Raw genomic sequence first — 26338 nt, 5'->3', positions numbered from 1 at the left:
AAAAATGATGATTGTTGGAGGGGATGCGGGAAAACTGGGACATTGATGCATTGTTGGTGGAGTTGTGAACGAATCCAACCATTCTGGAGAGTAGTTTGGAACTATGCTCAAAAAGTTTTCAAACTGTGCATACCCTTTGATCCAGCAGTGTTACTACTGGGCTTATATCCCAAAGAGATTATAAAGGGAAAGGGACCTGTATGTGCACGAATGTTTGTGGCAGCCCTTTTTGTAGTGGCTAGAAACTGGAAACTGAATGGATGCCCATCAGTTGGAGAATGGCTGAATAAATTGTGGTATATGAATATTATGGAATATTATTGTTCTGTAAGAAATGACCAACAGGATGATTTCAGAAAGGCCTGGAGAGACTTACACGAACTGATGCTGAGTGAAATGAGCAGGACCAGGAGATCATTATATACTTCAACAACAATACTATATGATGACCAGTTCTGATGGACCTGGCCATCCTCAGCAATGAGATCAACCAAATCATTTCCAATGGAGCAATAATGAACTGAACCAGCTACGCCAGAGAAAGAACTCTGGGTGATGACTAAAAACCATTACATTGAATTCCCAATCCCTATATTTATGCCCACCTGCATTTTTTATTTCCTTCACAAGCTAATTGTACAATATTTCAGTCTGATTCTTTTTGTACAGCAAAATAACGGTTTGGTCATGTATACTTATTGTGTATCTAATTTATATTTTAATGTACTTAACATCTACTGGTCATCCTGCCATCTGGGGGAGAGGGTGGGGAGTAAGAGGTGAAAAATTGGAACAAGAGGTTTGGCAATTGTTAATGCTGTAAAGTTACCCATGCATATAACCTGTAAATAAAAGGCTATTAAATAAAAAATAAAATAAAGAGTGTCTGAGAATTCTTCATTTCCGTCTTAGTCTTTAAATGAAATATTCAAAACATACATTTTTTAAAAATTCCCAGATCTCTTAAGAATCCTAAAGAGAGACCCAAGGTTTTGGGATTTGGGCATAACAGAAAGGCTTTATTTTGATCATGATCTTCTGGCATAATGACTTTTTATAGTTTTTGCCATACTATTAGATAAAGAGTAGATTACTTTAGGTTTGTTGGTTAAAAAAAAAAAAGAAAAGTGTTTTTTCAAGCTAATGATCAAAATATATTTTTACAACCACATTCAAACAGCTGTAAATCAAGGTCAAAAACAAAAACACAAAGGGCACAGAAAATCTCATGCAGAAGTATGAAGTAATTTATGAGGCCTACAGAGTAAACTCTGGCAGTGACATGCAACACTTCATCCATTTTTCTCTTGGAGACTCCCCTTGAGTTTCCCCTTACTCTCCATTCTTCAGTTTAGCTTTTGACTTCATTATTCTGCTGAAAGTGCTCTCTCCAAAGTTAGCAGTGATCTCTTAAGGACCCAAATCTAACAACCTTTGCTCATTCCTTGTCTTTTAATATTTTTATACTGTTTATCACCCTCTTTAAGGTTTTCATGACATCATTCTCTCCTGATTTTCCTTTTGACTGCTCTGGGGTTTCTTTTGCTTAATATTTATCCAGTTCGTTCCTGCTACCTGCATGTTCCCCAAGATTTCTTCTATATCAGTTGACAATCTTAACAGATCCCATAGATTCCATTATCTGTGTTTATTTGTGATTCTCAGATCTGTTTGGCTAGCCCCAGTCTCTCTCCTGACCTCTAGGCTTCTCTCCAGCAACTGCTGGACATCTCAAACTGGTCATCCAGTATTTGTTTTAAACTCAAATTATTTTCCTCAAAGGTACCACCATTATCCTAATTAGCACAACTCAAAAGTTAGGTATCCTCATCAAGTCACCCCACCCTCCAATATCCAGTCAGTTGCTAAACTATTGATTCTCCTTACATTCTGTATTCCCCTTTCTCAGGGTTCCTGAAAATTTTATATTTTTATATTATATTTTTCATTTATGACATGAGCATTTACATCAGAATTTTTAAAAAGATTACATATTATTACATACAACTTGCTATTCCTTTAAAATATATAATAAAGTTATGTAAATATAAAAAAAAAAGTTATGTAAAATATAAAGTGATAAAAATTTTTCCTTTCTTCTCCCCCCCACCCTTAGAACTGGCTATTAAACACAAATATGGTATGTATGTAAAATCATACATTTCTATTTGTTAACTTCTTTCTGTAGATGCATATAACATCTTCCTTCATAAATGTGGAAAAAATTGGATGGAACTGTGAACTGTCTCCCTTTCTCAATCTCTGACATTACTGCCATTCTTCATGCCTGGATTACTAACAATGACCAGTTACTGTTGGGCTCCCTGCCTCAGATCTTTCCCTGCCAGTCCTTCCACAGAGCTATCAAAGTTATCTTCCCAGAGCTCAGATCCCATCATGTCATGTTCCACTCCCATTCAAAACCTCCAGGATCAAATAGAAAATCCTCTGGATTTTAATGCCTTCATGACCTGACCCCTCCTATCTTTTCAGTCTTAAACTTTATATTCTCTTCCACATACTCTGATATAGGGACACTGGCCTCCTTGCTCTTATACGATAGAGATGACACCAAGCATTTTCAATGGATTTCTCCCCTGCTGGGAATCCTCTCCTTAATGCCATCTCCTGACTTTCTTTAAGAACCCTTTCCCAGTCCTCTTTAAGTTTAGGACCTTCCCTGAAATGATCTAATTGTCCTGTTTATATCTATCTTCTTTGTTCATAGTGGTTTGCATGCCTCCCTCTATTAAACCACAAGGTCAGAGGCTTTTTTTTTTTTTTTTAATGGTGCCTGGCACAAAAGTGTGTAACTGGGGAAAAATAAAATACTAAATAATAAAAGAGAATAGAAGACAGAATGTTGAGTTCTAAATTCTCTTTTCCCTTTCTGCCCCCTCCCCACTCCTTGAGTAGGTAAGCAAGCTTCTATCAGACTCTCTGGAACTGACTGGATCACAGTTGGTCATACTTAACTTGTTACTTGTGTACAATGTCCTTTGTTCTGCTTTCACTTTGAAGAAGTTCACATATATTTTCCCAAATTTCATGTGCCACAACTTGTTCAGCTATTGCCCCAACTGATGGATGTCCCCTTGATTTCCAATCCTTTATCACCACAAAAAGAGCTGCTACAAATATTTTTACATTACATTTGATTTTTGGAACTAGTTAGTTTTTGAGGCAAACCTCAGGGATTGCCAGAGTAGGCACTTAAAAGGTTTGCTTGTTAACTTGAATTAACTAGATAGTACCAATTCCTTTCCAACCCTAAGATTCTATGATTTTTACTGTCTAAATTTTATGTCAGGGATATGAAAAAATTTAAGAGCATAGGATTCAGATTATTGCCATGTGTTAAAAATTAGAAAGGATCTGGACTTAAATCCCACTTCTTTAAATGCTGGGCATTAATTTATTCATCTTCAGTGAAGAAGTTGGTCTAGATCACCTAAAGTTAAGAATCTTTCCAATTCAAAATTCTATGATACTTTAGAATTGGTTATTATTTTGATTTGTTTGCCTAATAAAACAATCATAATGTCTAACCTGAAGGGATTTTAAATGTCTCCCAATCCAATCCCTTGCTTTGTGTTTGAAAAAAACAGTTCTAAGATGTGACTTCTCTAAAGTCACACAACTATTGAATGGCAGAAACAAAATTCAGATCCTAAGTGTTCTATGCAAAGACTAACTCAGGTCGTTCTAGTGATTCAAACTTGGGATTAAATAATACTTGCAGATCATATATTTTACAAAAGAAAGTTTATTCAATAACATGGAAAGGATATTCAATAAAGAGGAAAGGGAGAAGGCAGAATTGGGAATAAATCTGAATAGTTGGAAACCACTTGGGGTTTTCAACATTTGTTGCAGAAATTGTACTTAATTGAGGAATGGGATGGCAGGATAGAGTGGGTTCCAAGGAAAATAATAAAGTCAAAAAAAGTACTCTACTAGGAATCAGAAAAACTGGTATTGACAAAGTAAACTATGACCAGAGTGAGTCCTGTAAAATTATATAAAATTGAAGAGGGGACCCTGGAACTCTGAAAATCCTTGAAGGAGAAAATGTCTTTCAACTCTGCCTCGATAAGGGAACCCGGGATCCCCTCTTCATTATTGCTAAAAAAAAATGTCTCCTTTGATCTCCAGACCCAAATGGTCTTGCATCTTCTCAGAGCAAGATAAACTTTCCTGGGGGACGTCACAACTCCGGGCAAGATTTCACATTTACTTGAGATTTCCCTTAGACTCATGCCTAAAATGGGTCTTCACAAAATGACTTCCTTGAAAATAATATGCCCCCCAAGAGAATCCCTCTTGGTGTTTCTTTAACAATAAAGCTTTTTTACCATAGTCTCTGGATTTAGTGAATTCATTCATTCAGAACTCGGGCTTCAGAGAGAAGAAACCCCACCCATTCCTGCCTAACCTCTTCATCAGTACCCCCAACCCTCATCAGGATCATGGTACTCTTCCTAATCCGTAAAAAAAAATCTGTAGTGTTAGGGCACTAACACTCTCCCAGATCTACAATTGTAGAATCAACTTATGGGAGATGATAAAGACTACAACAGCAACAATAAAGTGTTTGGAGAAGAAAACAATTGGAAGTAGGAAGCTGTTGGATATAATACAAGAATGAGGTGATATCATTTAGACTGAAGTGATTTGCAATGAAAAAAGGAAGGGACAGATGAAAGATATGAAATATAAAAATAATTTCAAGAGACTTAGAATCAGGAAAAGCCTCTCATAGGTGGTAAGGGCAACATCCAAGGCATGAGGCGACAATCTGTGCTAATGAATAGAGGCAGAGATTGTATGTCATATACAAAGAATAGCAAAGGAACCAATTTGATGGAATACAAAGCATGTAAGAGGGAAGTTACATGAGAAAAATGTAAAATATGACTCAGGTTTCTAGTCTCATATAAAAGTACTATTCAAAATGGTTTCGGTAAATGATACTACTGTAAATGACAGAACTGTGGTAATTGAAAAGGGAACTTGTTTTTTAGTGAATAAAACAGGTTTTTAAGACATACTGAGCTGGAATGGATGTGGTGAGACATCCAAATAGAGATTTTTACAAATCAAAACAGGATGACTATTCCTGTCCAACAATGCCCAAACTCATGCTATCCATAAAATGAGAGGAATAGACTTAATGGCCTCTAAGATCCTTTCTAGTTCTCAATCTGTAATCCTGCTATGGTCCAGGAACCTCAACTTGAACCAAGTTAGTAGGTAAAAAAAAAAAAAAAAATGATGTAAGAAACCCCCAAATTGCAGAGATGGAAAATTTATTTCTTTTGACTTAGTAACAAAAGTTCAAAAAAGAGAGGTAATATTGCAGAGTGGATAGAGAGCTGGTACCAGAGTCAGGAAAACCTCAGGTTCATGTTTTGCCTCTAACAAATTAGGTCTGGCAAGTTATATAACCTTCGACTCCCCTAAGTAATTCTAAAAGTAAGTTGTAAGAGCAAATACCAATCTATTTTGGTAAATATGGGTTAGTTCTCTTTACTGATGAAATGCTAGTCCATGTACTTGACAGGTCTCAAAAGCAAAACCAAAGGTACCAAGAACTTTGCTTTCCATATAATTAAAACAACTGATCACATTAAATCAAAGAAATGTAAATTAAAGTAACTCTGAGGTTCCACTTCACACTCATCATATTGGCCAAGATCACAGAAAATGACCAAAAAAAAAAAGAAAAAAAGAAAAAAAAAAAGACAAATGCTGGAGGGGACATGGAAAAATTAGTATATATTATTGGTGGAATTGTGAACTGATCTGAACGTTGTGGAGAATAATTTGAAACTATTGACCAAAGGGCTATAAAAATTTAGTATACCTTTTGATCCAGCAATACCACTACTAGATTTGTGTCCCAAAGAGATCAAAGAAAATATGTGCAAAAAATATTTATAGCAGCTCTTTTTGTGATAGCAAAGAATTGGAAATTGAAGGGATGTCCAGTTAGAAAATGGTTGAACAAATTGAAGTATATGCTTATGATAGGATATTATTTTGCTTTAAGAAAGGATCAGGTTATCAGAAAAACTTGGGAAGACTTATATGAACTTGATGGAGTTAGAGTGATCTAGATTCCTGGTGGTCTAGAAGTTAGTGGCTATAAGTGAGTTATTGAGAATCCCCTTTAAATTGGCCACAGGTTTTTAGGAGTGAAAAAATTCACTCATTCCCGAAGATTAGTTGCAAAATGAAAGTTTATTGTTAGAAATCAGTTTACCCAGAGACTGACTTCTACAGTAGCAGATTTATGATAAATGGAGTTTTGCACTAAGAATGCAGTTTCTCAGTGGACAAAAGATCCTGGCAGTAAAAGAAGGCTGCCAAGGTCCATCTGCAAGGACTTTAGTTGATTGAAGCTCATTACATTGGGTATCTTAGTGGGGGTTGAGAAGCCCGAGCAGATCAGAACCAGTAGGGGTTAGTCAGAATGGGGGCTAGGACAAGCCTAGATCTCCTATTGGAATTCAAAGGGATGTTTTTTGACCAGGATTTGTGAATCAAAGGCTCTGGTATCCTGGAAAGACAACTTGTCTGGGATGATATGCCTCAGCCAGGAGGGGCTGGGAATCTGAAAGGAATCACAGATCAATAGGAAATACAGTTTCTTAAAAGGACCCCAACCTGCTTCAAACTGATATAAAGTAAGTAGAACTAGGAGAATATTGTACCCAATAAGAGCAATATTTTAATGACAAGCCATTGATAATTAAAATTGAGTTAAGAACTAAGAGAATGTTGTACACAATAAGAGCAATATTTTAATGATAAGTCATTGATAATTAAAATTGAGTTACTCTAATTCAAGATAATTCCAAAGGATTCATGGTTTTTAAAAAATTTTATCTACCTCCAGCAAAAGAATTGAGTACAGATTAAAGCTTCCATATATAAAGCACTTTATTTTTCTTCTGCTTCTCCCCACCACCACCATCACCACCACCACCACCACCACCACCACCACCACCACCACCATGTGCCATCTTGGCTAATGGGGAAATATGTTTTGCATGACTTCTTATGTATAAATATCATATTTCTTATTTTTTAAGAGTGGGAGAGAAGGAAAAACTAGAAATTTTTAAAAAATCAAGTATTTTTCTGCATAATACACCTGCTCTAAAAAAAAAAAAAAAAAAGGAATGTTGTAAATTTAAACCAAAAATAAGAGAATGAAGTGGAAGAAATTCAAATCAAGTGATAGATATATTTATTTTGATATATGGTTGTTTGGGGGAGGTAATTATAAACTTTTCCACTTTGTCCATGGTACTTCTTGGCCAAAAAAATAACATAAATAAATGTTGAATAAAATCTGAATCAATTTTCATTCATGGATTATGTTTTTGGAATAAAAACATCTAAAATAGAAACTACAAGTAGGCCCTGCTTCTTCAGAAGATTAATCTTTCTAAGACAGTAAATCTTTAAAACTTTTTAAGATTTTTTTCACTTGAATGGGTCATTTGAATGACATATTATTGTGTTTCTTTTTTTAAGGTTATATATGTACAATCATTTTTAACATTTCTATATGAATCATGTTGGGAAAGAACAAAAGTGAAAAACTATGAGAAAGAAAAAACCAAACCAAACCAAAAAAAAAAAAAGTAAAAATAATGAGCTCTATCCACATACGATCTTTCTCTCTGTGGATACCACTTTTGCATCCAAAACCTATTGGATTTTCTTGGATCACTGTATTGCTAAGAGCTAAGTCTATCACAGTTGATCATCACATAATCTTTCTGTTGCTGTGTACAATGTTCTTTTGATTCTGCTCACTTTACTTGGCATCAGTTCATGTCTCCAGGCCTATCTGAAATCCTGCTGATCATTTCTTATAGCACAATAATAATAATAATATTAAAGACATTCATATACCATAACTTATTCAGCCATTCTCCAGTTGATAGACATCCACTCAATTTCCAGTTTATTAGCACTATAAAAAGGGCTGCCACAAACATTTTTGCACATATGAGTCCTTTTCCCTTTTTTATGATCTCTTTGGGATACAGTCCCATAATCCTTTGGATATAGGTCCAAATAGTTCTCCATAATGGCTAGATCAATTCATTACTCCATCAACGATACATTAGTGCCCCAGTTTTCCCACATCCCCTTCAACATTTATCATTATCTTTTCTTATCATCTACAATCTAAGAGGTATGAGGTATTTTTTCTAAGCATAGGAAACATGTCATGAAAATGTTCTTGTTTGATCTAAAAAAGAAATCAGTGTTTGAAGACATGAAAATAAAAGTAAAAGAAACAATTTCTTGTAGGAGTGGAAAACATTTTTTTAAATGTCTAGTCAACATAGCAGGCACACATGTTCAACACTCATCTTTATTCATTTCTGGACTTTTAGGAAGCTTAAAATGATTCTTCCTGGTAGGTCCCCTCTCCTTCCCCATCTCTATTACCAAGAAAATGTCCATCTCTGAAGCTACAATGCCTGTTTATTAGAAACATTGGAATACTGCTGCTGCCTCTGCCTAACATAAGTGCAGCTAATCTGCCAGATGTAATCCTCTCTGAATTGAGTTTAAATGCTTAAACAAACAGTGCTTTTTTTCCTTCAAGGATTAACTTTGTTTGATGTTACTCAGTCTGGTCCACAGAGTTACTCATGTACAAGTGTCTTAGGCTTTAGAAGCCTGATCATGGTAATAATAAACCATGATCTTCATCAAAAGGATAAAGAAACACACCACTCAATTTCTATCAGAGGGGCTGTGCAGATATGTAGATTTCTAGACATGGCTAATGTGGTACAGCCAGATGGGACAGTGGGTAGAGTGCTCATTCTGGAGTCAAGAATACTCTTCCTGCGGTCAAATCGGGCCTCAGACACGTAATAGCTGTGTGACCCTGGGCAAGTTAAGTGTAAAACAAACTGGAGGAGAAAATGACAAACCCCTCCAGTATCTTTTCCAAGAAGACCTCCAGATGGGGTCATGCATGTCTGAACAACAGCAGGCTACTCACTGATGTAGAATAGTTGTAGAACATTTTGTGACAAACTTCCCAGAAAATATTCAGTTAAATGTGTAACAGGCAACTCTAGCCAGGAAATCTGCTTACAGATGACTGAATAAAAAAACTCATAAGTCATACAAATATGTAGTAATATGGCCACCAGCTATACAACTTCCTACCATTCCCTTTTAAGTCTTGCTCTCAAGTCAATGAATAGTTGCATTCCCTATTTGAAAGAAAAACTTGTAGAACTCATTGGCCAGGGAACAAAATGGACCAAATCAGGCATCTAATCCATAACAGGAACTTAATAAGTTCTTGTTGATTTTTTTTTTTAATGCTGTACTGTGCTCACCAAGTCATTTACTCTATTGATAAAAGTGCCCTTTTATGAAAGCACATTATCACCTTTACAAAAAAAATTTTATTGTACTATTTTAATATTTACTGGGATTGCCTTCAAATATAAAACAAAATTTTCAAATGAAAGCAAACAGGAAAAAAAAATCTTTCGATTAAAAAGGAAACAGATCTGTTGCCTGTTATATATGCAAACACCAATGCAAATGAATACTTTAAGACAGAGCACATAGTAGATAATAGGGTTTATAATTTGATTACAATTCAAAGACTAAAAGTTTGCCTCAAGTTTCTTCATTTGTAAAATGAGAATAATAATAGCAACTACTTTTCTAGTTATGAGGATTAAATGATTTAATGTATGTAAAACACTACATTATATCAATACACATTTTATTGAGTATCTACTTTGTGTTAAACACTGTACTAAGATTAAGGCTAGGTAGCAATTGAGGCAAAGAATCTCCTCTTTCACCTACTCAAAAAATACAAATTAAAAAATGAACAAATAAATAAATCTGCAAGAAGACAACCCTGGCCAAAGCAGAAATGTACGCTATTTACATTGCGGCCTCAGTCAAACTGAGATCTCTTAAAGACCTTAGCTTAAAAAGGCCAAGTTCTCCCATTGCATCCAGTTGTCTTGATTTATATCTGACTACTGGACCTAGATGGCTCTAAAGGGGAAAGTGAGGCAGGTGACCTTGCCCAGCCTTTCCTCACTGAAATCCAGTTCACTTGCACATCATGGCACTCCCTCCCTGATGTCATGATCCTCTTCAAGAAGGAAAGACAAACAACTATACTAAAAGCTGGAGATATAAAAACAAGCAAAAGACAGTCCCTGCCATTTAATGGGGGAGACCTATAATACTTAGCACAGTGCCTGAAACATACTAGGTACTAAATGCTAGCTATTCATATTTATATTATTATTATTCTAGAAACAACTTTCCTTTCCTAAAGAAAATTGCCTTTCACTTGCTTAAAGAAACATTCAGAGGATCACATTAAAGAGAGGATAATAGGTTTAGAGATAAAAGGTACATCCCAGGCTGTTTGCTCCAATCTTTTCAGTGCATAGATGAGAAAACTGAGGGTATGTGACTTGTGTACAGTCATACAAGCTAGCCTTCCCGCCTCAGTGGCATTCATTTAATTTGTGCATATTTTGTTTTTCCTTCTCTATGCTAATGTTATGATGCCCCCTTACCTTTCTCATAGTAGATTATAAACTCTTTTCATTTTTGTCTTTGCATCTTCAGTAGCTAGTAGAGGACCTGGCACATAACAGATACTTTAAAAATTCTGAATGAATTAAAATGGGATCTAAAGAAAAGAGAATTTAATGCCCAAGAAAAGGAGGATGCAGGGGGACAGGGACAGAAGGAAGGAACATGGTATAAAATGAAAAATAAGATGTCACTGGCAAGGTATATATTAAACATCAATCATGCTCAGTACAAGTAGTGGTTTATTATTTCTTAGAATAAAAAGTAAAAAATCCTTTTAAGTACATAAAACCAATATTCTATTTTAAATATTAAAAAAAAAATTATGCCAGAGAACTTTGGTCATATTCACAATGAATATTCACATCCATTTCAGGCTAAAGCCCTATAGTCAGAAGAAAGGATATAGCAAAGGAAGAGAAAATGGAAATGATTCTTCCCTCAAATTCAATGACACAGGATGCTCAACAGAGTAGTATCCTTCTTAATGAAACCCAGTCACCTGAATCTTTGAGATAGGTGTTATAAGCATTTTTGTCTTGAGTTGTCATCTTGTGTCTTGTTTCCAAGGAAAAACAGAAACAGCTCCAGTGAAGACTCTAGTGGGTGATCTTGTCCATCATCTGTCTTAAGCTGCTCAAGAAAACAAAGATTCTTTACTGCAGGGACTCCTCAGTGTGTGCAGTTTGACTCACCGACCTCAATGGAGCACATGAACAACCGAAAGAGACAGATGCAAAGTAAGGTGAACAGAGAGACAAAAAAACCCATTTGAATGAAAACTTCTGTAAGTCAGCTTGACTCTGGAAGGGGAAATCTGTGTCTCAGCTTATTAGAGGGCAAAGGTATAGCCCAAAATATCACAACAGAGCCCCAGATTTAAAGCTGAATGAGACCTCAGGAGTCACCTTGCCCAATTCTTTATTTTACAAATGAGGAAATCTGAAGCCCAAGTCATGAGGAACCCTTAAAATTGCTGATCCAGGAACAGGATCCTTTCTCCAAATTCAGCGCTGCAACATTTTATAAAGGGGGAAAGTTATCATTTTAGGTCCCATTCGAAGGGTACCTGAGCAGCCAGTGGTCTGGAGGTAATCTTCCCTAGTTCAAATCTAGCCTCAGATACTTACTAGCTATGTGGTCCTGAACAAGTCAATTAACCTTTTTTGCCTCAGTTTCCCTATCTGTAAAATGAGATGGAGAAAGAAATGGCAAACCACTCCAGCATCTCTGTCAAGAAAATCTCAAGTGAGGTTTTCCCTTTTGGGAAAGAGCTGACATGACTGAAAATGACTAAACAACAACAAAAACGAAGGGTACTGAAAATACTTTGTATAACAGCAAATTTTTTTTTAAAAGCCCTTTTCTTTACCTTGCATCAATCCATTTTTGCATCTTGCTGAGACATTGCCTTGGCATAACTCAAAGGTAGATTCAGCCCCACCACTGGTCCAACAATGCTGAGCCATGATGTAATATAGTTTATATTACTTAAAAAAAAACAAAGGAAAAACCAACATTTTCATTGTGGTTTGGAGTCATCATAGAAAATCAAGCAGTAGGTATTTATTAAGTATCTACTATGTGCCCAGCATCATATTAGGCACTGGTTTACTTAATTTTTTTTTTTTAAAGGAAGATCTTACTACCATCTGAAATGTACATGAAAAATCTGTAATATTTTAATAGTATTATTTTAGAACCATAAATTCACATTTAAATATAAATACATTTATCAGACTAGTATCTCTCACCTGTTGTCTTTTTCAGAATTGTCTAACAAAGAAGTCATGAATTCATTTGTCTTGCAAGGGTGAAGGACAAAGAAAGGCTGTCCAAGTATTGGGTGCTCCTGAAAAAAATCAAAATGGATACAAAATTACTCATCAATATGGCTTTGAACAAGTTTAACTAATTCTATTAAACAGACAACAATGATAGTAATAATAATTGATTGATTTTACTTTAATGAGTTAATGGTACTTTAAATGCAAAGCGTTTATTAGATGTTATCTCATTAATGGTCTACTATGGGCAGAGTATTATAGTCCTGTGTGCTGGCAATATACCATGCAGTAATGAGATAATTTATGGGTCCTTCCTTTTGATCCGAAAAGGGGAGGGAGAAGAGATGCACATCAATAATTATAACCCCAAATGGTTCATACAACTATAAATAAAGCTCAGGAAAAAAAAAAACAATTTCTTACTGGGAAAAAGGGTAAATTTCAGAGAAGTAGCAACTTCTGTCTTAAGTGCTTAGGGTGGAGAGGGCAGACTGGCAATCTAAACAAAAAGAATACTAATCTGAAAGCAGAGAGGTGGAAAAGGTAGAAAAGAATAGAAGGAGAAATCTGGTTTGGGGGAGTGTAGACTATATGGACATAAGTACATGAGATAAAGCTGAAAGCACAGAAAGGTTCCAGATGAGGTGAGTCCTTGAATGTTTGGGCTTTATTGAAACAGAATCATGTTTTAAAAAAGAATTTTGAGAAGATTTATGCATATACAACTTAATTTCTCAGTAGTATGATGTATAGGAAAGGATCCTCCCAGGATCATGAATTTAGATTTAGAAAGGAACTTAGAGGCTATCAAGGCCAACTCCCTTAAGAGCTTGGGGAAGGGACAACAAATGAGATGGCTGCTTAGGAAGCTATTAAAACATTAAAATAATCCAAGGAGGCATCTGTGAGGGCCTCTGCTATAATAGTGACAGCAGAGGAAAGAAAAGAGGAGACAGCTGAAGCTCCAAGAAGGAATCTCTGGGAGCCAGAAGGAAGAGAGTACCATGGCATCCTTTTCTCTCCAACTTGGACCAGAGGAGTCCTTTATGAATGGGACTAGGTGAAGATTTCTCAAAAAGTCTATGAGATGGAGTTAGATTCTAGGCCCAAATTTCCGGAAGTCATGTGATTCCTATTCTCAGAAGTCTGTAAGACAGGAAGGTCAGATCCCAGGTCTAAGTTTCAGCAAGTCATGTGACCCACAGGAAGCAGACAGCATTGCTGACCATTGGTCAATGGCTACTTCTGTTTCAGTCCATCCAATGAACTCAAGTCTTTTGCTGCTTAACCACATTCACCATTTCTGGCTGGCTAGGCTGGGCACGGTGCTGCGGGGTGGGAGCTGAGAGGCTCCGGCTCTGCTCGGCTGGAGTGCCCGGGCCTCTCCCACCAGGACCAAATAAATGCAGCAGGACTTCAGAAAGGCCTGGAGAATCTCACACGAACTCATACTGAGTGAAGTGAGTAGAATCAAGAGAACATTGTGCAAAGCATCAACAAGATTATATGGTGATCAATTCTGAAGGACCTGGCTCTTTTCAATAATGAGGTGATTCAGGCCAATTTCAACAGACTCGTAATGGGGAGAGCCAACTCCATCTAGAGAGAAGACTGTGGGGACTGAATGTGGATCACAACATAGTACTGTCACTTTTTTAGTTACTTGCTTACTTTTTTCTTTATTTTTCCCCCTTTTTGCTCCGATTTTTCTTGTGCAGTATGATTAATGTAGAAATATGTATAGGAGAATCACACTGTTTAACATATACTGGATTACTAGGGGAAGAAGGGAGAAAAATTTGGAACACAAGGTTTTGCAAGGGTAAATGTTGAAAACTATCTTTTCATATATGTTGAAAATAAAAAGTTATTTTTAAAAAATAAACATTGTTCCATTTGTGATCCACAAATTGGTACTATAGACATTAATCCTAATCTACAGATGGAGAAACTGAGGCTCAGAGGCCAAGTAACTTGCCTGTAGTCACACAACTTCTAAATGTCAATAACAAGATTTGAATTTAAGTCCTTCTGCCTTCAAGTCTAACATGCCTAACATCCCCAATATTAAATACTGTTTTTTCCCAATGCTTCCTTTGCCTCCACTTCCCCATTCTGCCTGAGCAGCCATAATTCAGTGATCTCTGAAAGACCAGGGAGAGAAGGTGCTAAAGAATTAGAGAAGGACAAGTGTTTCCATTTTTTTTAAAGGGAAGAGAGGAGAATTTGCAAATCATAGTGGAATATACTTGAAAATTAAAGTTCTAAATATCTCCCTTTGACAATATATTAAAAAAAATTTTCAGAAACAAAAGAACAAAACATCAGGATTTTTTTCTACAAATATATATATATATATATATATATATATATATATTTAAATTATCAACTCAAGGTAAATTCATGTGAAAATGCTACCATCTGCTGTTGGAAATAATGAACTGATGGAATTCAATACAGGCAGCAAAATATTAATTTGGCAATACAGAAAGCCAACCTTTTGTATCAATTTTACAATTTAATAAACATTTCTCTTCAAATAAAGTTCTTCTAAGTAGTTTTCCATGAAGATAGGAAGATTAGGCCAAATTCATAGCTCTGTAACACTAGAGAACTTATATGGGTCCATTCCCTTGTGAAACAATTTTGCAATGGTTAAATATCTCATAAAATTAGCTGGCTGTGAATAGTGTCTCAGAGAAATTAAATATGATGACCATATGGAGATATTATAGCACTGACCCTTCGGAATCTCACAAATGCATTGTTTCTTAATTCATTTCTTCGTTTTGTTTGCCCTCTATGAGGGCACAATAGGATATTAAATATAGGAAAAAAACATTTTAGAGAGGCTAATATTAGAAATATGAGCCTAACAGAATGCCTAATAGCCACTTCTTCCCCCAGATGTTGTTGCACATAACCATGGAATAATAATTGGAGTAGCTAGCAATTTTAGGTTTACAAAGCACTTGACATAAGTTAACTCATTTAATCCTTACAAGTAAAGCTTCCCTCAGCCACAGAAAGCATCAATGAGTGGAGAAGCATTTTTCCTCCTGTCAATAAACCAATAGAGAGCAAACACTTCTGTAGACGTGCATGAACCCCCAATAAGAGAAAGCAATAATCATTTACAGATTCACAGATTGCAAGGGCCCCAAACAGCCCTTTGCTCCCACCCTTACTTTAAGGACGCTGCTTGCTCAGACCCAGAGAGATGGAACAAGGCAATAGCAGAATTTCCTGAATCCTAATCCAGCCCTCCTATCTCTAATTACACTTATCTCATGTTATTACAGTAATAGCTGCTTTATCGTTTTGAATAGTTTTTCAATGGTTTTCCCAAAACTTCCTCTTTCATTGTTGGGACATATTTTTAAAGCTTAAAGAGGCCTTAGGATGCCCTCATTTTATAAATGAGGAAACTGAGTTTCAGGGCTATGGAGTAGATTGATGAAGACCAAAGAGATAAGAAAAGCCTGGAGTCAAAATTGGGTCTTGATTCCAAAACTATCTCATTCATAGTCCTCCACTGAACAAAAATGTATTTCATGACTACTATGTTCAAAGTATGGAGATAGACTCCATGGGAAACATGTCTGGTTTCTCTTCTCAAACAATCTAGTCTGGTAGCAGGAAAAAGGTGGGAAGGGGAAAGGAATAAGCATTTATATAGCACCTACTTTGTATCAAACACTATGCTAAGTACTTTACAATTAAGAACTCATTTCATACTCACAACCACCTGGAAGTAAGTGACTTTTATTATTATCTCTATTTTATGTATGAGGAAATTGAGGCAAATAGAGATTACATTACTTGCCAAGGTCACATAATGTCTGAGGCTGGACAGAGGATCAAAGATCTTGAGTAGGAAAGGCCTCAGAAACTATCTAGTCCAATTCCCCTCATTCTGCAGAAAAGGATTCTGAGGCCAGGGGAAAGAAGTGACTGCCAGATCACATCAATAGTGTCAGGTAGGATCTGAACCCATCACCTTGATTCCAGAGTCAATACTCCTTCCATTGTACCGTTGTGGTGTTTTTCTTCTTTAAAATATAATGGTTCTCTCTGGGAGCAGGTTTCTTGGGGAGGTTTTCTGGAGGCAGCCTTAGTTTCAGTTAAAAGTAATAATCACCCCAAAACGCAGCCAGGGGATAAAAGTTCATATCTTTATTTCTTATCTCTTTCCTTGGGCCCGGTTAGCTTAGAGGCCTATCTCTCTGCTTGGTTCCAAGCGCTCTTGCAGATAATCCCTTGCTTCTGCCTTTGCTTTCTTCAGCCTCCAGCCAGCACCTCCTTGTCTGGGGGCTGGGCAGCTTTCTGGAGAGCCTTTCAGACCAGCCTTGGTCTCAGTGAGGGAAGTGCAGGAGCCCAGTCACCACGGTAGTGAGAGATGAAGTGAATCTGGTTGCACTTCCGAGAGCGGGCTTCTCCTGAACTAACTTGACTGGCTCACTGAAGCTCTATTTATGCTCCTTCTCCGAGAGTCAGATTGTGGGATCCGGAGTGGGATTATGGGTTTCCTCCCAGAGTGCTCTCTGGCCCTAATAGCTTCTTGCTTATATGAGTTCTCTAAAGGTGTGAACACAAGCATTGTTTCTATCAGTTCTACTTAGTACCTTGTTTCAAGTTCTGGCCCATAACATTTCCTCGTAGGATCAGATCAATCATACTGAACCATGCTAAATTAGATAATTATCGTCTCTATCAACTCTAATGATAACACTTTGTAAGGATTCCAACATACCGTGAAGCCATGTGTTAAATAACCATAATATAGAGGATATGAGACAAGAAATGTACAAATGCTAAAGGATTTCAGAGCAGACAATATAAGAAACTGACCTGCAAATACCAAAAAAAGTTTTATAGAAGAAATGGCATTTAACTTGAGCCTTAAAGGATAGGCAGGTTTTGATGGATAAAGGTGAGAGTGAGGCATTAAGATGAATTCACTTACACAAGCAAATATGTGTGTATACATACATACACACACACATATCATAATATATATTTTGAGAATAGCAATAAAGTAGTTCCTCTGTAACACAGAGAAGTAGTGGGAGATCTAGCTATACTTGTATTGAATTGAACCTGGCCATAATTAGCAAATGTGTTCTAAAGATTTTATGCAAAAAAGAGAGGGAGGAAGATATAGAATCACAATTAGGGTAACAGAATATTAGAATGGAGACTGGGTAGAAGGTAGGGCCAGGACTCCTGATCTCAGGCACAGGGGCATTTCTAGCATAAAGGTATTTGTACCATCCAGTATTGCTTCCCTCATGTACTGGTGATGAAGTTTATGGCAATCAGAGAGTTATGGAAACCTCTTTTGGTCGGCGCAGGGCCAATGTAAAAGAATTCACAAACCCGAAAAGTTAGACTGGCAAAAACACTTGGCACTAAGAAGTCAGCTTTTGCTAGGAGGCTAACTTCCGAGTGACAAAGTCCTGACAGAAAAGTAAAGGTCTAGCAGAGAAATCCTGGAACAAAGAGAGAGAGAGAAAGTAAGAGAGAGGAAGAAAAAGAGAGAGAGAGAGACAGAGACAGACAGAGACAGAGAGACACAGAGACACAGAGAGACAGAGGTGTTAATGCTGAGAAGAGAATGTCTTCTCAGGAGGACATGGAGTCCTCACAGGCAGCTATGCCAAGGAGAGATCCCTTGGCCTGGCATAGTCCTGCTTTCAGGCCTCTGCAAAAAAATGAGCCCAGAGTTGCCTTTTAAAAGAGATTTGAGACTGAAGTTTCAATTGAATAAAATTACTGCCCCCAGGCCTAGATTTCCAGTTGAACAAGAGCATTTACTGGGAGTGGTCTTGAGCCAATTTTCAGCTCAAGAGAGGTCAATAGAAATCTAGATCTCCAGCTAAATGAGACTGCTTAAGTTTGAGCTAAGTAGGAGTGGTCCTGGATTGAACTCAATAGAGGATGTAGCTAGTCCCACCAAGATAACAGAATGAAACCACTTTATTTTGATTCCCTGAAGCGAGCCTTTCACAGACTTCTCAAGAGTTCAAGGAGAATTTCTCCCCTTCAAAGAGTTTCTCAAGCATTTAACTCATGGCTCCCCCCCAGGTCAGGACAGTTTGTTATGCCAGAGTTCCCTTTTATTATCCTGACTCAGTTTCCCTGAATTATTCTGCCTCAGTTCCTAATTGTTCTGTTCAATCTTCAGGCTATAACACCACCCTTCCCTCTTAATCATCAGAATTTTTGACAGGATAAAGGTCTTATATCTTAGAATATCAGGTGCCTCTCCCCATCCCAATTAATTAGAATATCAGATGCCTCTCCCCATTCTGTAATTCCAATTTATCAGAATGTCCCATCTTGCCCTACCCAGTCAGAACTGGATTGATAGTTCCATTCCTGCTCTGAGTCCTCTGACTCTATTCCTGCCTTGGTCTACCCTTGTAGCTGAGCCACCTGCACATATATGTCATTGAGAACGCATATTGGTTGCGGGATGCTTTGGACATCAGCACTGGGGACAGCATGCCCCCGGCACAATCTCTCCCTTTTAAATAAAATATTAAATAGACTCTTATCTCTATCTTGCCTCAGTTTCTCCAGCATTACATTTTGGAAACCCCAGCAAGATATTAGAAAATAAGAGCAGGATTAGAGACCTTCCAGTCTCTGCCTTGGGCCTTGGAGTGATCTGAGTTCTTGGCCTGGAGCAGCTGGCCCTGTGGATTTCTCCAGTCTCCAGGAAAAAGCAGTTTTCTGTTGCAGCCATGCTTGATGGTGGACACATCCTTCATTCTGGCCAAGAAAGAGTAAGTCTGGATGTCTTAGGACATAATCTGATCTGTTTACCTGTTCTGTCTGTCTGTAGCATCTGGATTCTCAGAATAATAAAATGTCAACTGGCATTAAATTCTGAGAAGGGCATCATTCCAGGGTGCTGGATGATCCCCTCTGGTTCTAAGACACATCTGGTCTGATCTGATTCTGAGCACCTTTTTGAGCACTCTATGGTTATATGTGTTAAATGTTTTGTTTAATGTTGTAATTGTGCAGTCTATGTGTGATTTGTGTTCTCTGTTCTATATGATTTGTCTGTTTTGTTGGTTAAAGAGCTTTGCCAAAAGTTTAAGAATGATGATTAAGAACTGGTTATTTCAATGTTGCAATTGTGCTTAATATAAAATTTGCTTGTGATTTTAAACTTTTTAACTTGTTGCACTAATTTGTAAGTAAAACACCAACGACAACAATAACAACAACAACAACAACAACAACAAAAAAAAAAAAACCTGGGCTATTTTAAGACCGGCAGGAACAGTTTTCAAAGTCGGCTACTAGGATTTCTAAGGGAAAGAGCAATAAAACCTTACCTGATTCAAATTCAAGCCTGGCCTAGGCTGGTTGGGCAGATAAGGCCTCTGGAGGAGAAAGGAGTTATGCCAATTGCTTTGAAACTTGGGGAAAGGTTTTGGAGAACTAGTTTAAATCTAAGTGAAACAAACAAACATATTCTTTTGCACAATTTTAAAATTGTGGGAAATAATTTTACTATTTAGCCTACGCAGGCTAGATTTGGTTATCTTTGCGTATAAGATCTTAAGAACAATGACTTGTTAAAGAGAAGTTCTGTTAACTTGCCTAAAAGGGGTCATGGGCCTCTACTTAGGTAAAGTATGTTACCCTCTGAAACACTTTGGGTTATTTGTTAACATTAAAAGTTGTGCTTTATTATCAAACTGTGCATACCCTTTGATCCAGCAGTGTTACTACTGGGATTATATCCCAAAGAGATTATAAAGAAGGGAAAGGGACCTGTATGTGCACGAATGTTTGTGGCAGCCCTTTTTGTAGTGGCTAAAAACTGGAAACTGAATGGATGTCCATCAGTTGGAGAATGGTTGAATAAATTGTGGTATATGAAAATTATGGAATATTACTGTTCTGTAAGAAATGACCAACAGGATAATTTCAGAAAGGCCTGGAGAGACTTACACGAACTGATGCTGAGTGAAATGAGCAGGACCAGGAGATCATTATATACTTCAACAACAATACTAGATGATGACCAGTTCTGATGGATCAGGCCATCCTCAGCAACGAGATCAACCAAATCATTTCTAATGGAGCAGTAATGAACTGAACTAGCTATGCCCAGAAAAAGAACTCTGGGAGATGACTAAAAACCATTACATTGAATTCCCAATCCCTATATTTATGCACACCTGCATTTTTGATTTCCTTCACAAGCTAATTGTACAATATTTCAGAGTCTGATTCTTTTTCTACAGCAAAATAACGTTTTGGTCAGGTATACTTATTGTGTATCTAATTTATATTTTAATATATTTAACATCTACTGGTCATCCTGCCATCTAAGGGAGGGGGTGGGGGTGGGGGTGGGGGGTAAGAGGTGAAAAATTGGAACAAGAGGTTTGGCAATTGTTAATGCTGTAAAGTTACCCATGTATATATCCTGTAAATAAAAGGCTATTAAATAAAAAAAATAAAACAAACAAACAAACAAACAAACAAAAAAAAAAGTTGTGCTTTAAATCCAGTTCTGCTAGATATGTGGGTTTTATGGAATCATTTAGCTATTCATTATATTATTAGGACAAATTTCTTACTATTATCAATATAAAGTCATGATAAATACCTGGTTAGGATTTATTTGAAACTTTGGTTAATGTGATTTGTTTATGGGAGGTAAAATTTCTTGGGCTTATAGTTAATGCTATTTGGGAATTTTGAAGCTCCACTCTCTGATGTGCTGAAGGTTGAGTTTTAATTGCTTATGTTATGTTATAATTATGTCACTGCATTTTTTCCTCCTGTGACTGATTTCTATGATCAAAGCAATGGTCAATAAGAAACTGTTAATGCAATTCAATTATGCCATATCTTGCTGTTTCCAATCTGGTTTTATGTAATCATTATATCCTAAATAGTTGGGCAAATGAGTATTTAGTTTGGTCATCTATCTGTTACTGGATATTGTGTCTAAGATATTCAAGTGTTTTTTAAAAAGTTTCTAAATAATGAGGGGACGAAGCTGCTGGCCAATCTATTTGCCTCCCCACATCTTGTAGCAGTCCTTGTGGACCAGTCTTTCTCTCTCAGACTGTTCTAACCTTTATTTGTTAGATTTTGTTGTTGTTGTTGTTGTTCTAGATTTAGGTCAAATTACAGATATATCTGGGACCTAGATCAGCTTTGATTGTCAGTATGCCACACCACACCCATTCCTCATCCCCTGGACTGAGAGTCTCTGCCCATCCTCAGCATGAAGCATTTTTTTTGAGAGACCATTGCCCCTGTTTCTAGTGTACTTTGGACTGATATAGGGAATTTGGGAATGGTTGATGAATAACTGTTAAACCCTGATTGGGTCATCTATTACTGTGTGTTTTAAGATGTGGGGTGGAAATTGTTAAAATTGTGTAACTGTTGCTGTTATGTTTGAGGGGTTTTTAGAAAACCCTACTGTACTAATCTGTTATATAGAGGAATTTTGATTCACTCTTGGGATTTATATATGGGATGGTTATTTGATAATTCTTTTCCATGAGAAAAAAGGGGAGGAAGAAATAGGAAATTGGGGAAACTGGTGAATTTTTCTCAAAACACCTGAAATGGAAACCCCTAGTTCCTATTCAGTTTGCCTTAGATACTTCTGCCTCACCACCTATCTCACTAGTTCAGATTGAATTGGAAGTCCTTAAATTTACTGGACTATGATTTGCTGGTTATGCTTTAACTTTGGAATCCCTTATTCTGTTGGAATTACCCTGGCAGACTCAATTTTAGGGATTATTTTTTTAGAAACAACCAGAAAACAGATACCTGTCTTGGGACTGGCAGTCTCTCTGATCTGTTTCTCCACTCCTGTAACCCCAATTCCTTCTTTAGTATTTCAGCATTCTCAAAGGACCTTGCAATTTTGTTATCAGACCTCTAAAAGTTTGGGATTTGCCTGCCTTGATCTAACTGCATACTCTGACATTCTGCTCAGAAGTCTGGATCTTTTCTGGATCCTAGTAGCACCTCCTGTTCTATCGAGAGGGAACAGATGGGAGCTACTCCAGGCCCCACTTTTTCCCCCCTTTGGAGTCCCTGACAGACTTGGGGTACCCCTCTTAGGATGGGCAGCAGGACTGTCTTGAGCACTGCTACTCAGCAGAGGCTGAGTTAAATGCACAAATGACTGCAGACCACTTAACTCACAGTGAATTGTCCATCTCAAACTGAATTCTCTGGCTGAGATGGTGTTCCAACTGCAGAGGACCTGACATGCTAGCAACAGGGAGCCTTTGTATTGCTGATTAATTCTGGGGTTATCAGGGAGAAACTTGTTCTTGCCATAAGTCCTTGCATTTTTCTAGTTTTCTTTTGGTTTATTTGCTTCACATAGGGTTGGTCAAAATTATGGTGCTAGACCTTCCAGATATCTAGAGGAAGGTCATTCAATTATCTGAATATTCAGAAGAGAGAGAGAGTATGAAATGTTGTGCCACAGTTCCCTTTTATTGTCCTGACTCAGTTTCCCTGAATTGTTCTGCAGGCTTTAACACCTCTTCAGGCTACAACACCACCCTTCCCTCTTAATTATCAGAATGTTTGATAAGATAAAGGTCTTATATCTTAGAATATCAGGTGCCTCTCCCCATCCCAATTAATTCGAATATCATGTGCCTCTCCCCATTCTGTAATCCCAATTTATCAGAATGTCCTTTGCCTCCCCCCACCCTGTCAGAATCAGATTGTTAGTCCTGTTCCCTTGCTCTACCCCTGTAGCTGAGGTGTGTGTGTGTGTGTGTGTGTGTGTGTGTGTGTGTGATTAAGAACTCACATTGGCTTCTGGATGCTTTGGACATCAGCCCTGGGGACAACATGCCCCTAGCACAATCTCTCCCTTTCAAATAAAATATTAAAAATTCTCTAATCTCTATCTTGCCTCAGTTTCTCCAGCATTACAAGTTTCAGGGTTCTCCCATCAATGGTACTTCTAAGAGTAAGACAACTAATAAAAGGTGTACAGGACTGAAACTATTGAATTCAATGCACTGAGGTCAGGACTGCTGAATCCTTGAGACTAACTACTGATTGGACATATCTATGGGCATATGCTTGGAAAATAGTCCTTTCCACTATCTGTGCTGGCTCAATGATTGGTGTATAGAGGATTGTAGGAGGGACTAGGGGGTGGAATAAGATGAGCCAGGGACTCACTCTTACGGTAGATGAGGGGGAAGGCCGGTTGAGGAGATTCTGCTTCCATCCTGTTCAATCCTGCATCTAAGACCAAGAATAAAAACGGACTTTTGCTTATCCTGACTCTGGCTGATTCTGGGGTGTCCTGGGTGCTAACGTGGTCGTTATAAAAAATGAAGTATTATTTAGAGAAATAATAATACAGAAACTGTGTAGAAAAGGTAACTCTGGCATTTCAGAAGTTTGACCCCTCTAAGAGAGACTGAGAGAATAAAGAAAGAAAAAGTATGGATATATCCCATTAATCAGAAAATAAAATTCAGATTACAGTATAAAGGATGAGAAATGATGAGGAACATAAAGCAAAGGAACAGTAAAAAAAAATTGCTTGAAAAAAATGTTTGGAGGAGATGGAAAATGGTGAAGCATTCATTTAATTAGGCAAGAAAAGAGACACAAAACAGAGAAAATTGATGAATACATTTTTAAAAGATCAGCAATTTAAGTAAATTCAAAGAATTTAGGAGGGAGTCAGGTAAATGGGAAACAGGAAAAAAAATAGGGAAATAGACTAACATCAAAGCAATATAAACAAAGGTAATCACAGGAATAAAGTACTCGACTTAAAGGAAGTAAATAAAAAACATTAAGAAAGAAACAAATGGAAGAAAACCCAAGCTAACAATCATAACTTTAAATGTAAATGCATTAAACTAGTCAATAAAATAAAAATGTAAGAATGGATAAGAAAACAAAATCTAACTGATGGAGGTGAACCCTGAGACTGTCCAAACTCTCTTTTGAAAGAGGCCCCACCTTCAGGGCAGTTAAGTGGTCTCACTCATTTGGAGATTAGTAGCTCAACTCCTAAAATAAGATGTCTCTTTTCTATTAGAGATCTAAGCCCTGGGCATTGATAACATCTAAGGAATCTCATTCAATTATAAACGAGAGTCCAAGCCTCAGAGGGTTATAAATAACTCTGAACCCCGAATCTTTGCAGAAGTCCTAAACAGTACAATGCTTGCCAAGGAAGCTCTCTTCTTGGCAAAGCTGCCTGCCAGGACTTTTGCCCATTGTGAAGATATTCTCTTCTCAGTGTTAACCCTTGTTATTTCCCTGACAGGGCCTAACCCTCTAAGAAATCTGCCTTCCTAGCAAAACTGGCTTCTCAGTGCCATAATAAATCTCTAGCCACAGATTTCGGGTTTGCAAACTCTTTCGCTTTGGACCTACACCCACCCTATCCTCACATCTCTTCACTACCACTAGCCTCATCATTTGCATCTCATCATAACAATCTGCTATATATAAGAAACATGTCTAAAAATAAAGTAGTAAAGGAGTAAAGGCAGGATCTTGCTTGGATTCTCCCAAGTTCCCCTCCAAACAACTTTAAAATAATGCCTCAAGTTCAATACTGGAGTGGCAGATCCAACAAAAGATCAGAGTGAAACAATTTTTTAGCCCAAGAGGACTTAGAAGGTCAGCAGGAAAGGTCTGTCTCACTGGGTGGTATTCAGCCTGACGAGCAAGCCAGCAGCAGACCTTGGAGGCAGCTGAAACAGCAGCAGTAACAGCAGATTCAGGAATTCTCAGTCTTGAGACTTGGTCAGACAATTGGTCAGGTGGAGACCTCAGGGGACTCTTCCGTGGCACTAGAATCATGACCCTGTTGCATTACCTATATCACAAGTCTAGGTAAGCAATCTAAAAATGAAAAGATGCTGCTGTGGGGGAGCAAGTGCCCTGGTAATAGTTCTAAGGTTAAGAATAGTGCTTGTGCTGGCTCACAAGGGAGCAGGGGCCCTAGTTTCAGGTCCAAGGCAGAATGGAACATTGACATCTCTCAGTTGGAACTAAAGATTTGACTGAGTAGTGTAATCACTCCTAGATGCCTCCTTGCCAACATTTACTTTTTAAATCAATTTAACTTGGGATCCCTGCCTTGTTTACCTATAAATAAAGAACCAGCTTAAGCTGGGCCCCTGCCCAAGGGGCAGGTCTCTTGTAGTTTCTCCTAGCCAAAATTAGAGATAAGCTGTCCGCCAAGGGAATGGCTAATAGGATGATACTGATGGGGTGGTTCTGATCATCTAGCCATGATCACTAAGAGAAGTTGAAGTTCATAAAATAATTAACAGTTTTCTTTAAGTGTCAGAGAGGGATGTGATCAGCCACTAATTGTAAGTCTTACCAACCACCTGACTTCTACCCTTCCTTTAGGGTCTCAATATAAATGGTCTTTTCCATCCCATTGGGATCTCTGACTTCCCTGAAGTGACCAGAATGATGCACTTTATTAGCAGCTATATGCACTACTGTTAATAAACTATTAACTTGTCTGGAAAACTTGTCCCAGTGTCATTATATTCACCATAATTTAAAAGATATGAAAGATTATACCCAAATTAGCAGAATATAAGAGGTTTTAAACTATCCAATGTTAGAAAATTAAATTGAACTCACCATAAAGGAACTACTTAAGGTGAGAGAACCCCTCATTTTGTCAGATTTATGCGTGACTTCTATCAAACCCTTAAGGAATAATTATTACCTATGCTACAAAAGTAATTTTAAAAATTTGAAAAACACTCATGATGATCAAAGGATATGCATGAATAGTTCTCAGTCAACAAACATTTATTAAACACCCTTTATATATCAGGCACTATTTTATGCACTGAAGACACATACACAACTTTATATGAAATAGATAATAACATCATTTGTCA

The 26338-nt window shown here is 37.3% G+C and overlaps 1 protein-coding gene across 3 annotated transcripts in view; it reads right to left on the bottom strand.

Moving 5' to 3' along the window:
• Positions 1 to 10705: 10705 nt before the first annotated feature.
• Positions 10706 to 26338, bottom strand: part of ATG10 (autophagy related 10) — a 316201-nt gene continuing 300568 nt past the window's right edge. The window contains exons 7-9 of one of the 3 annotated variants that reach the window (XM_031967128.1): positions 12378 to 12475; positions 11996 to 12113; positions 10706 to 11322 (exon numbers count right to left, since the gene is read on the bottom strand). In XM_031967128.1, the coding sequence (XP_031822988.1) occupies positions 12002 to 12113; positions 12378 to 12475 (210 nt within the window). In that variant the 3' untranslated portion in view covers positions 10706 to 11322; positions 11996 to 12001. The remainder of the gene's footprint in view (positions 11323 to 11995; positions 12114 to 12377; positions 12476 to 26338) is intronic. The other 2 variants (XM_031967131.1, XM_031967124.1) reach the window with 2 other exon arrangements.

Source organism: Sarcophilus harrisii, chromosome 1 (assembly GCF_902635505.1).
Source record: "Sarcophilus harrisii chromosome 1, mSarHar1.11, whole genome shotgun sequence".
In the NCBI taxonomy this organism is placed as follows: Eukaryota; Metazoa; Chordata; class Mammalia; order Dasyuromorphia; family Dasyuridae; genus Sarcophilus; species Sarcophilus harrisii.
The sequence above is the reverse complement of the archived record's forward strand: the minus strand, read 5'-3'. Positions and strand labels throughout refer to the sequence as shown.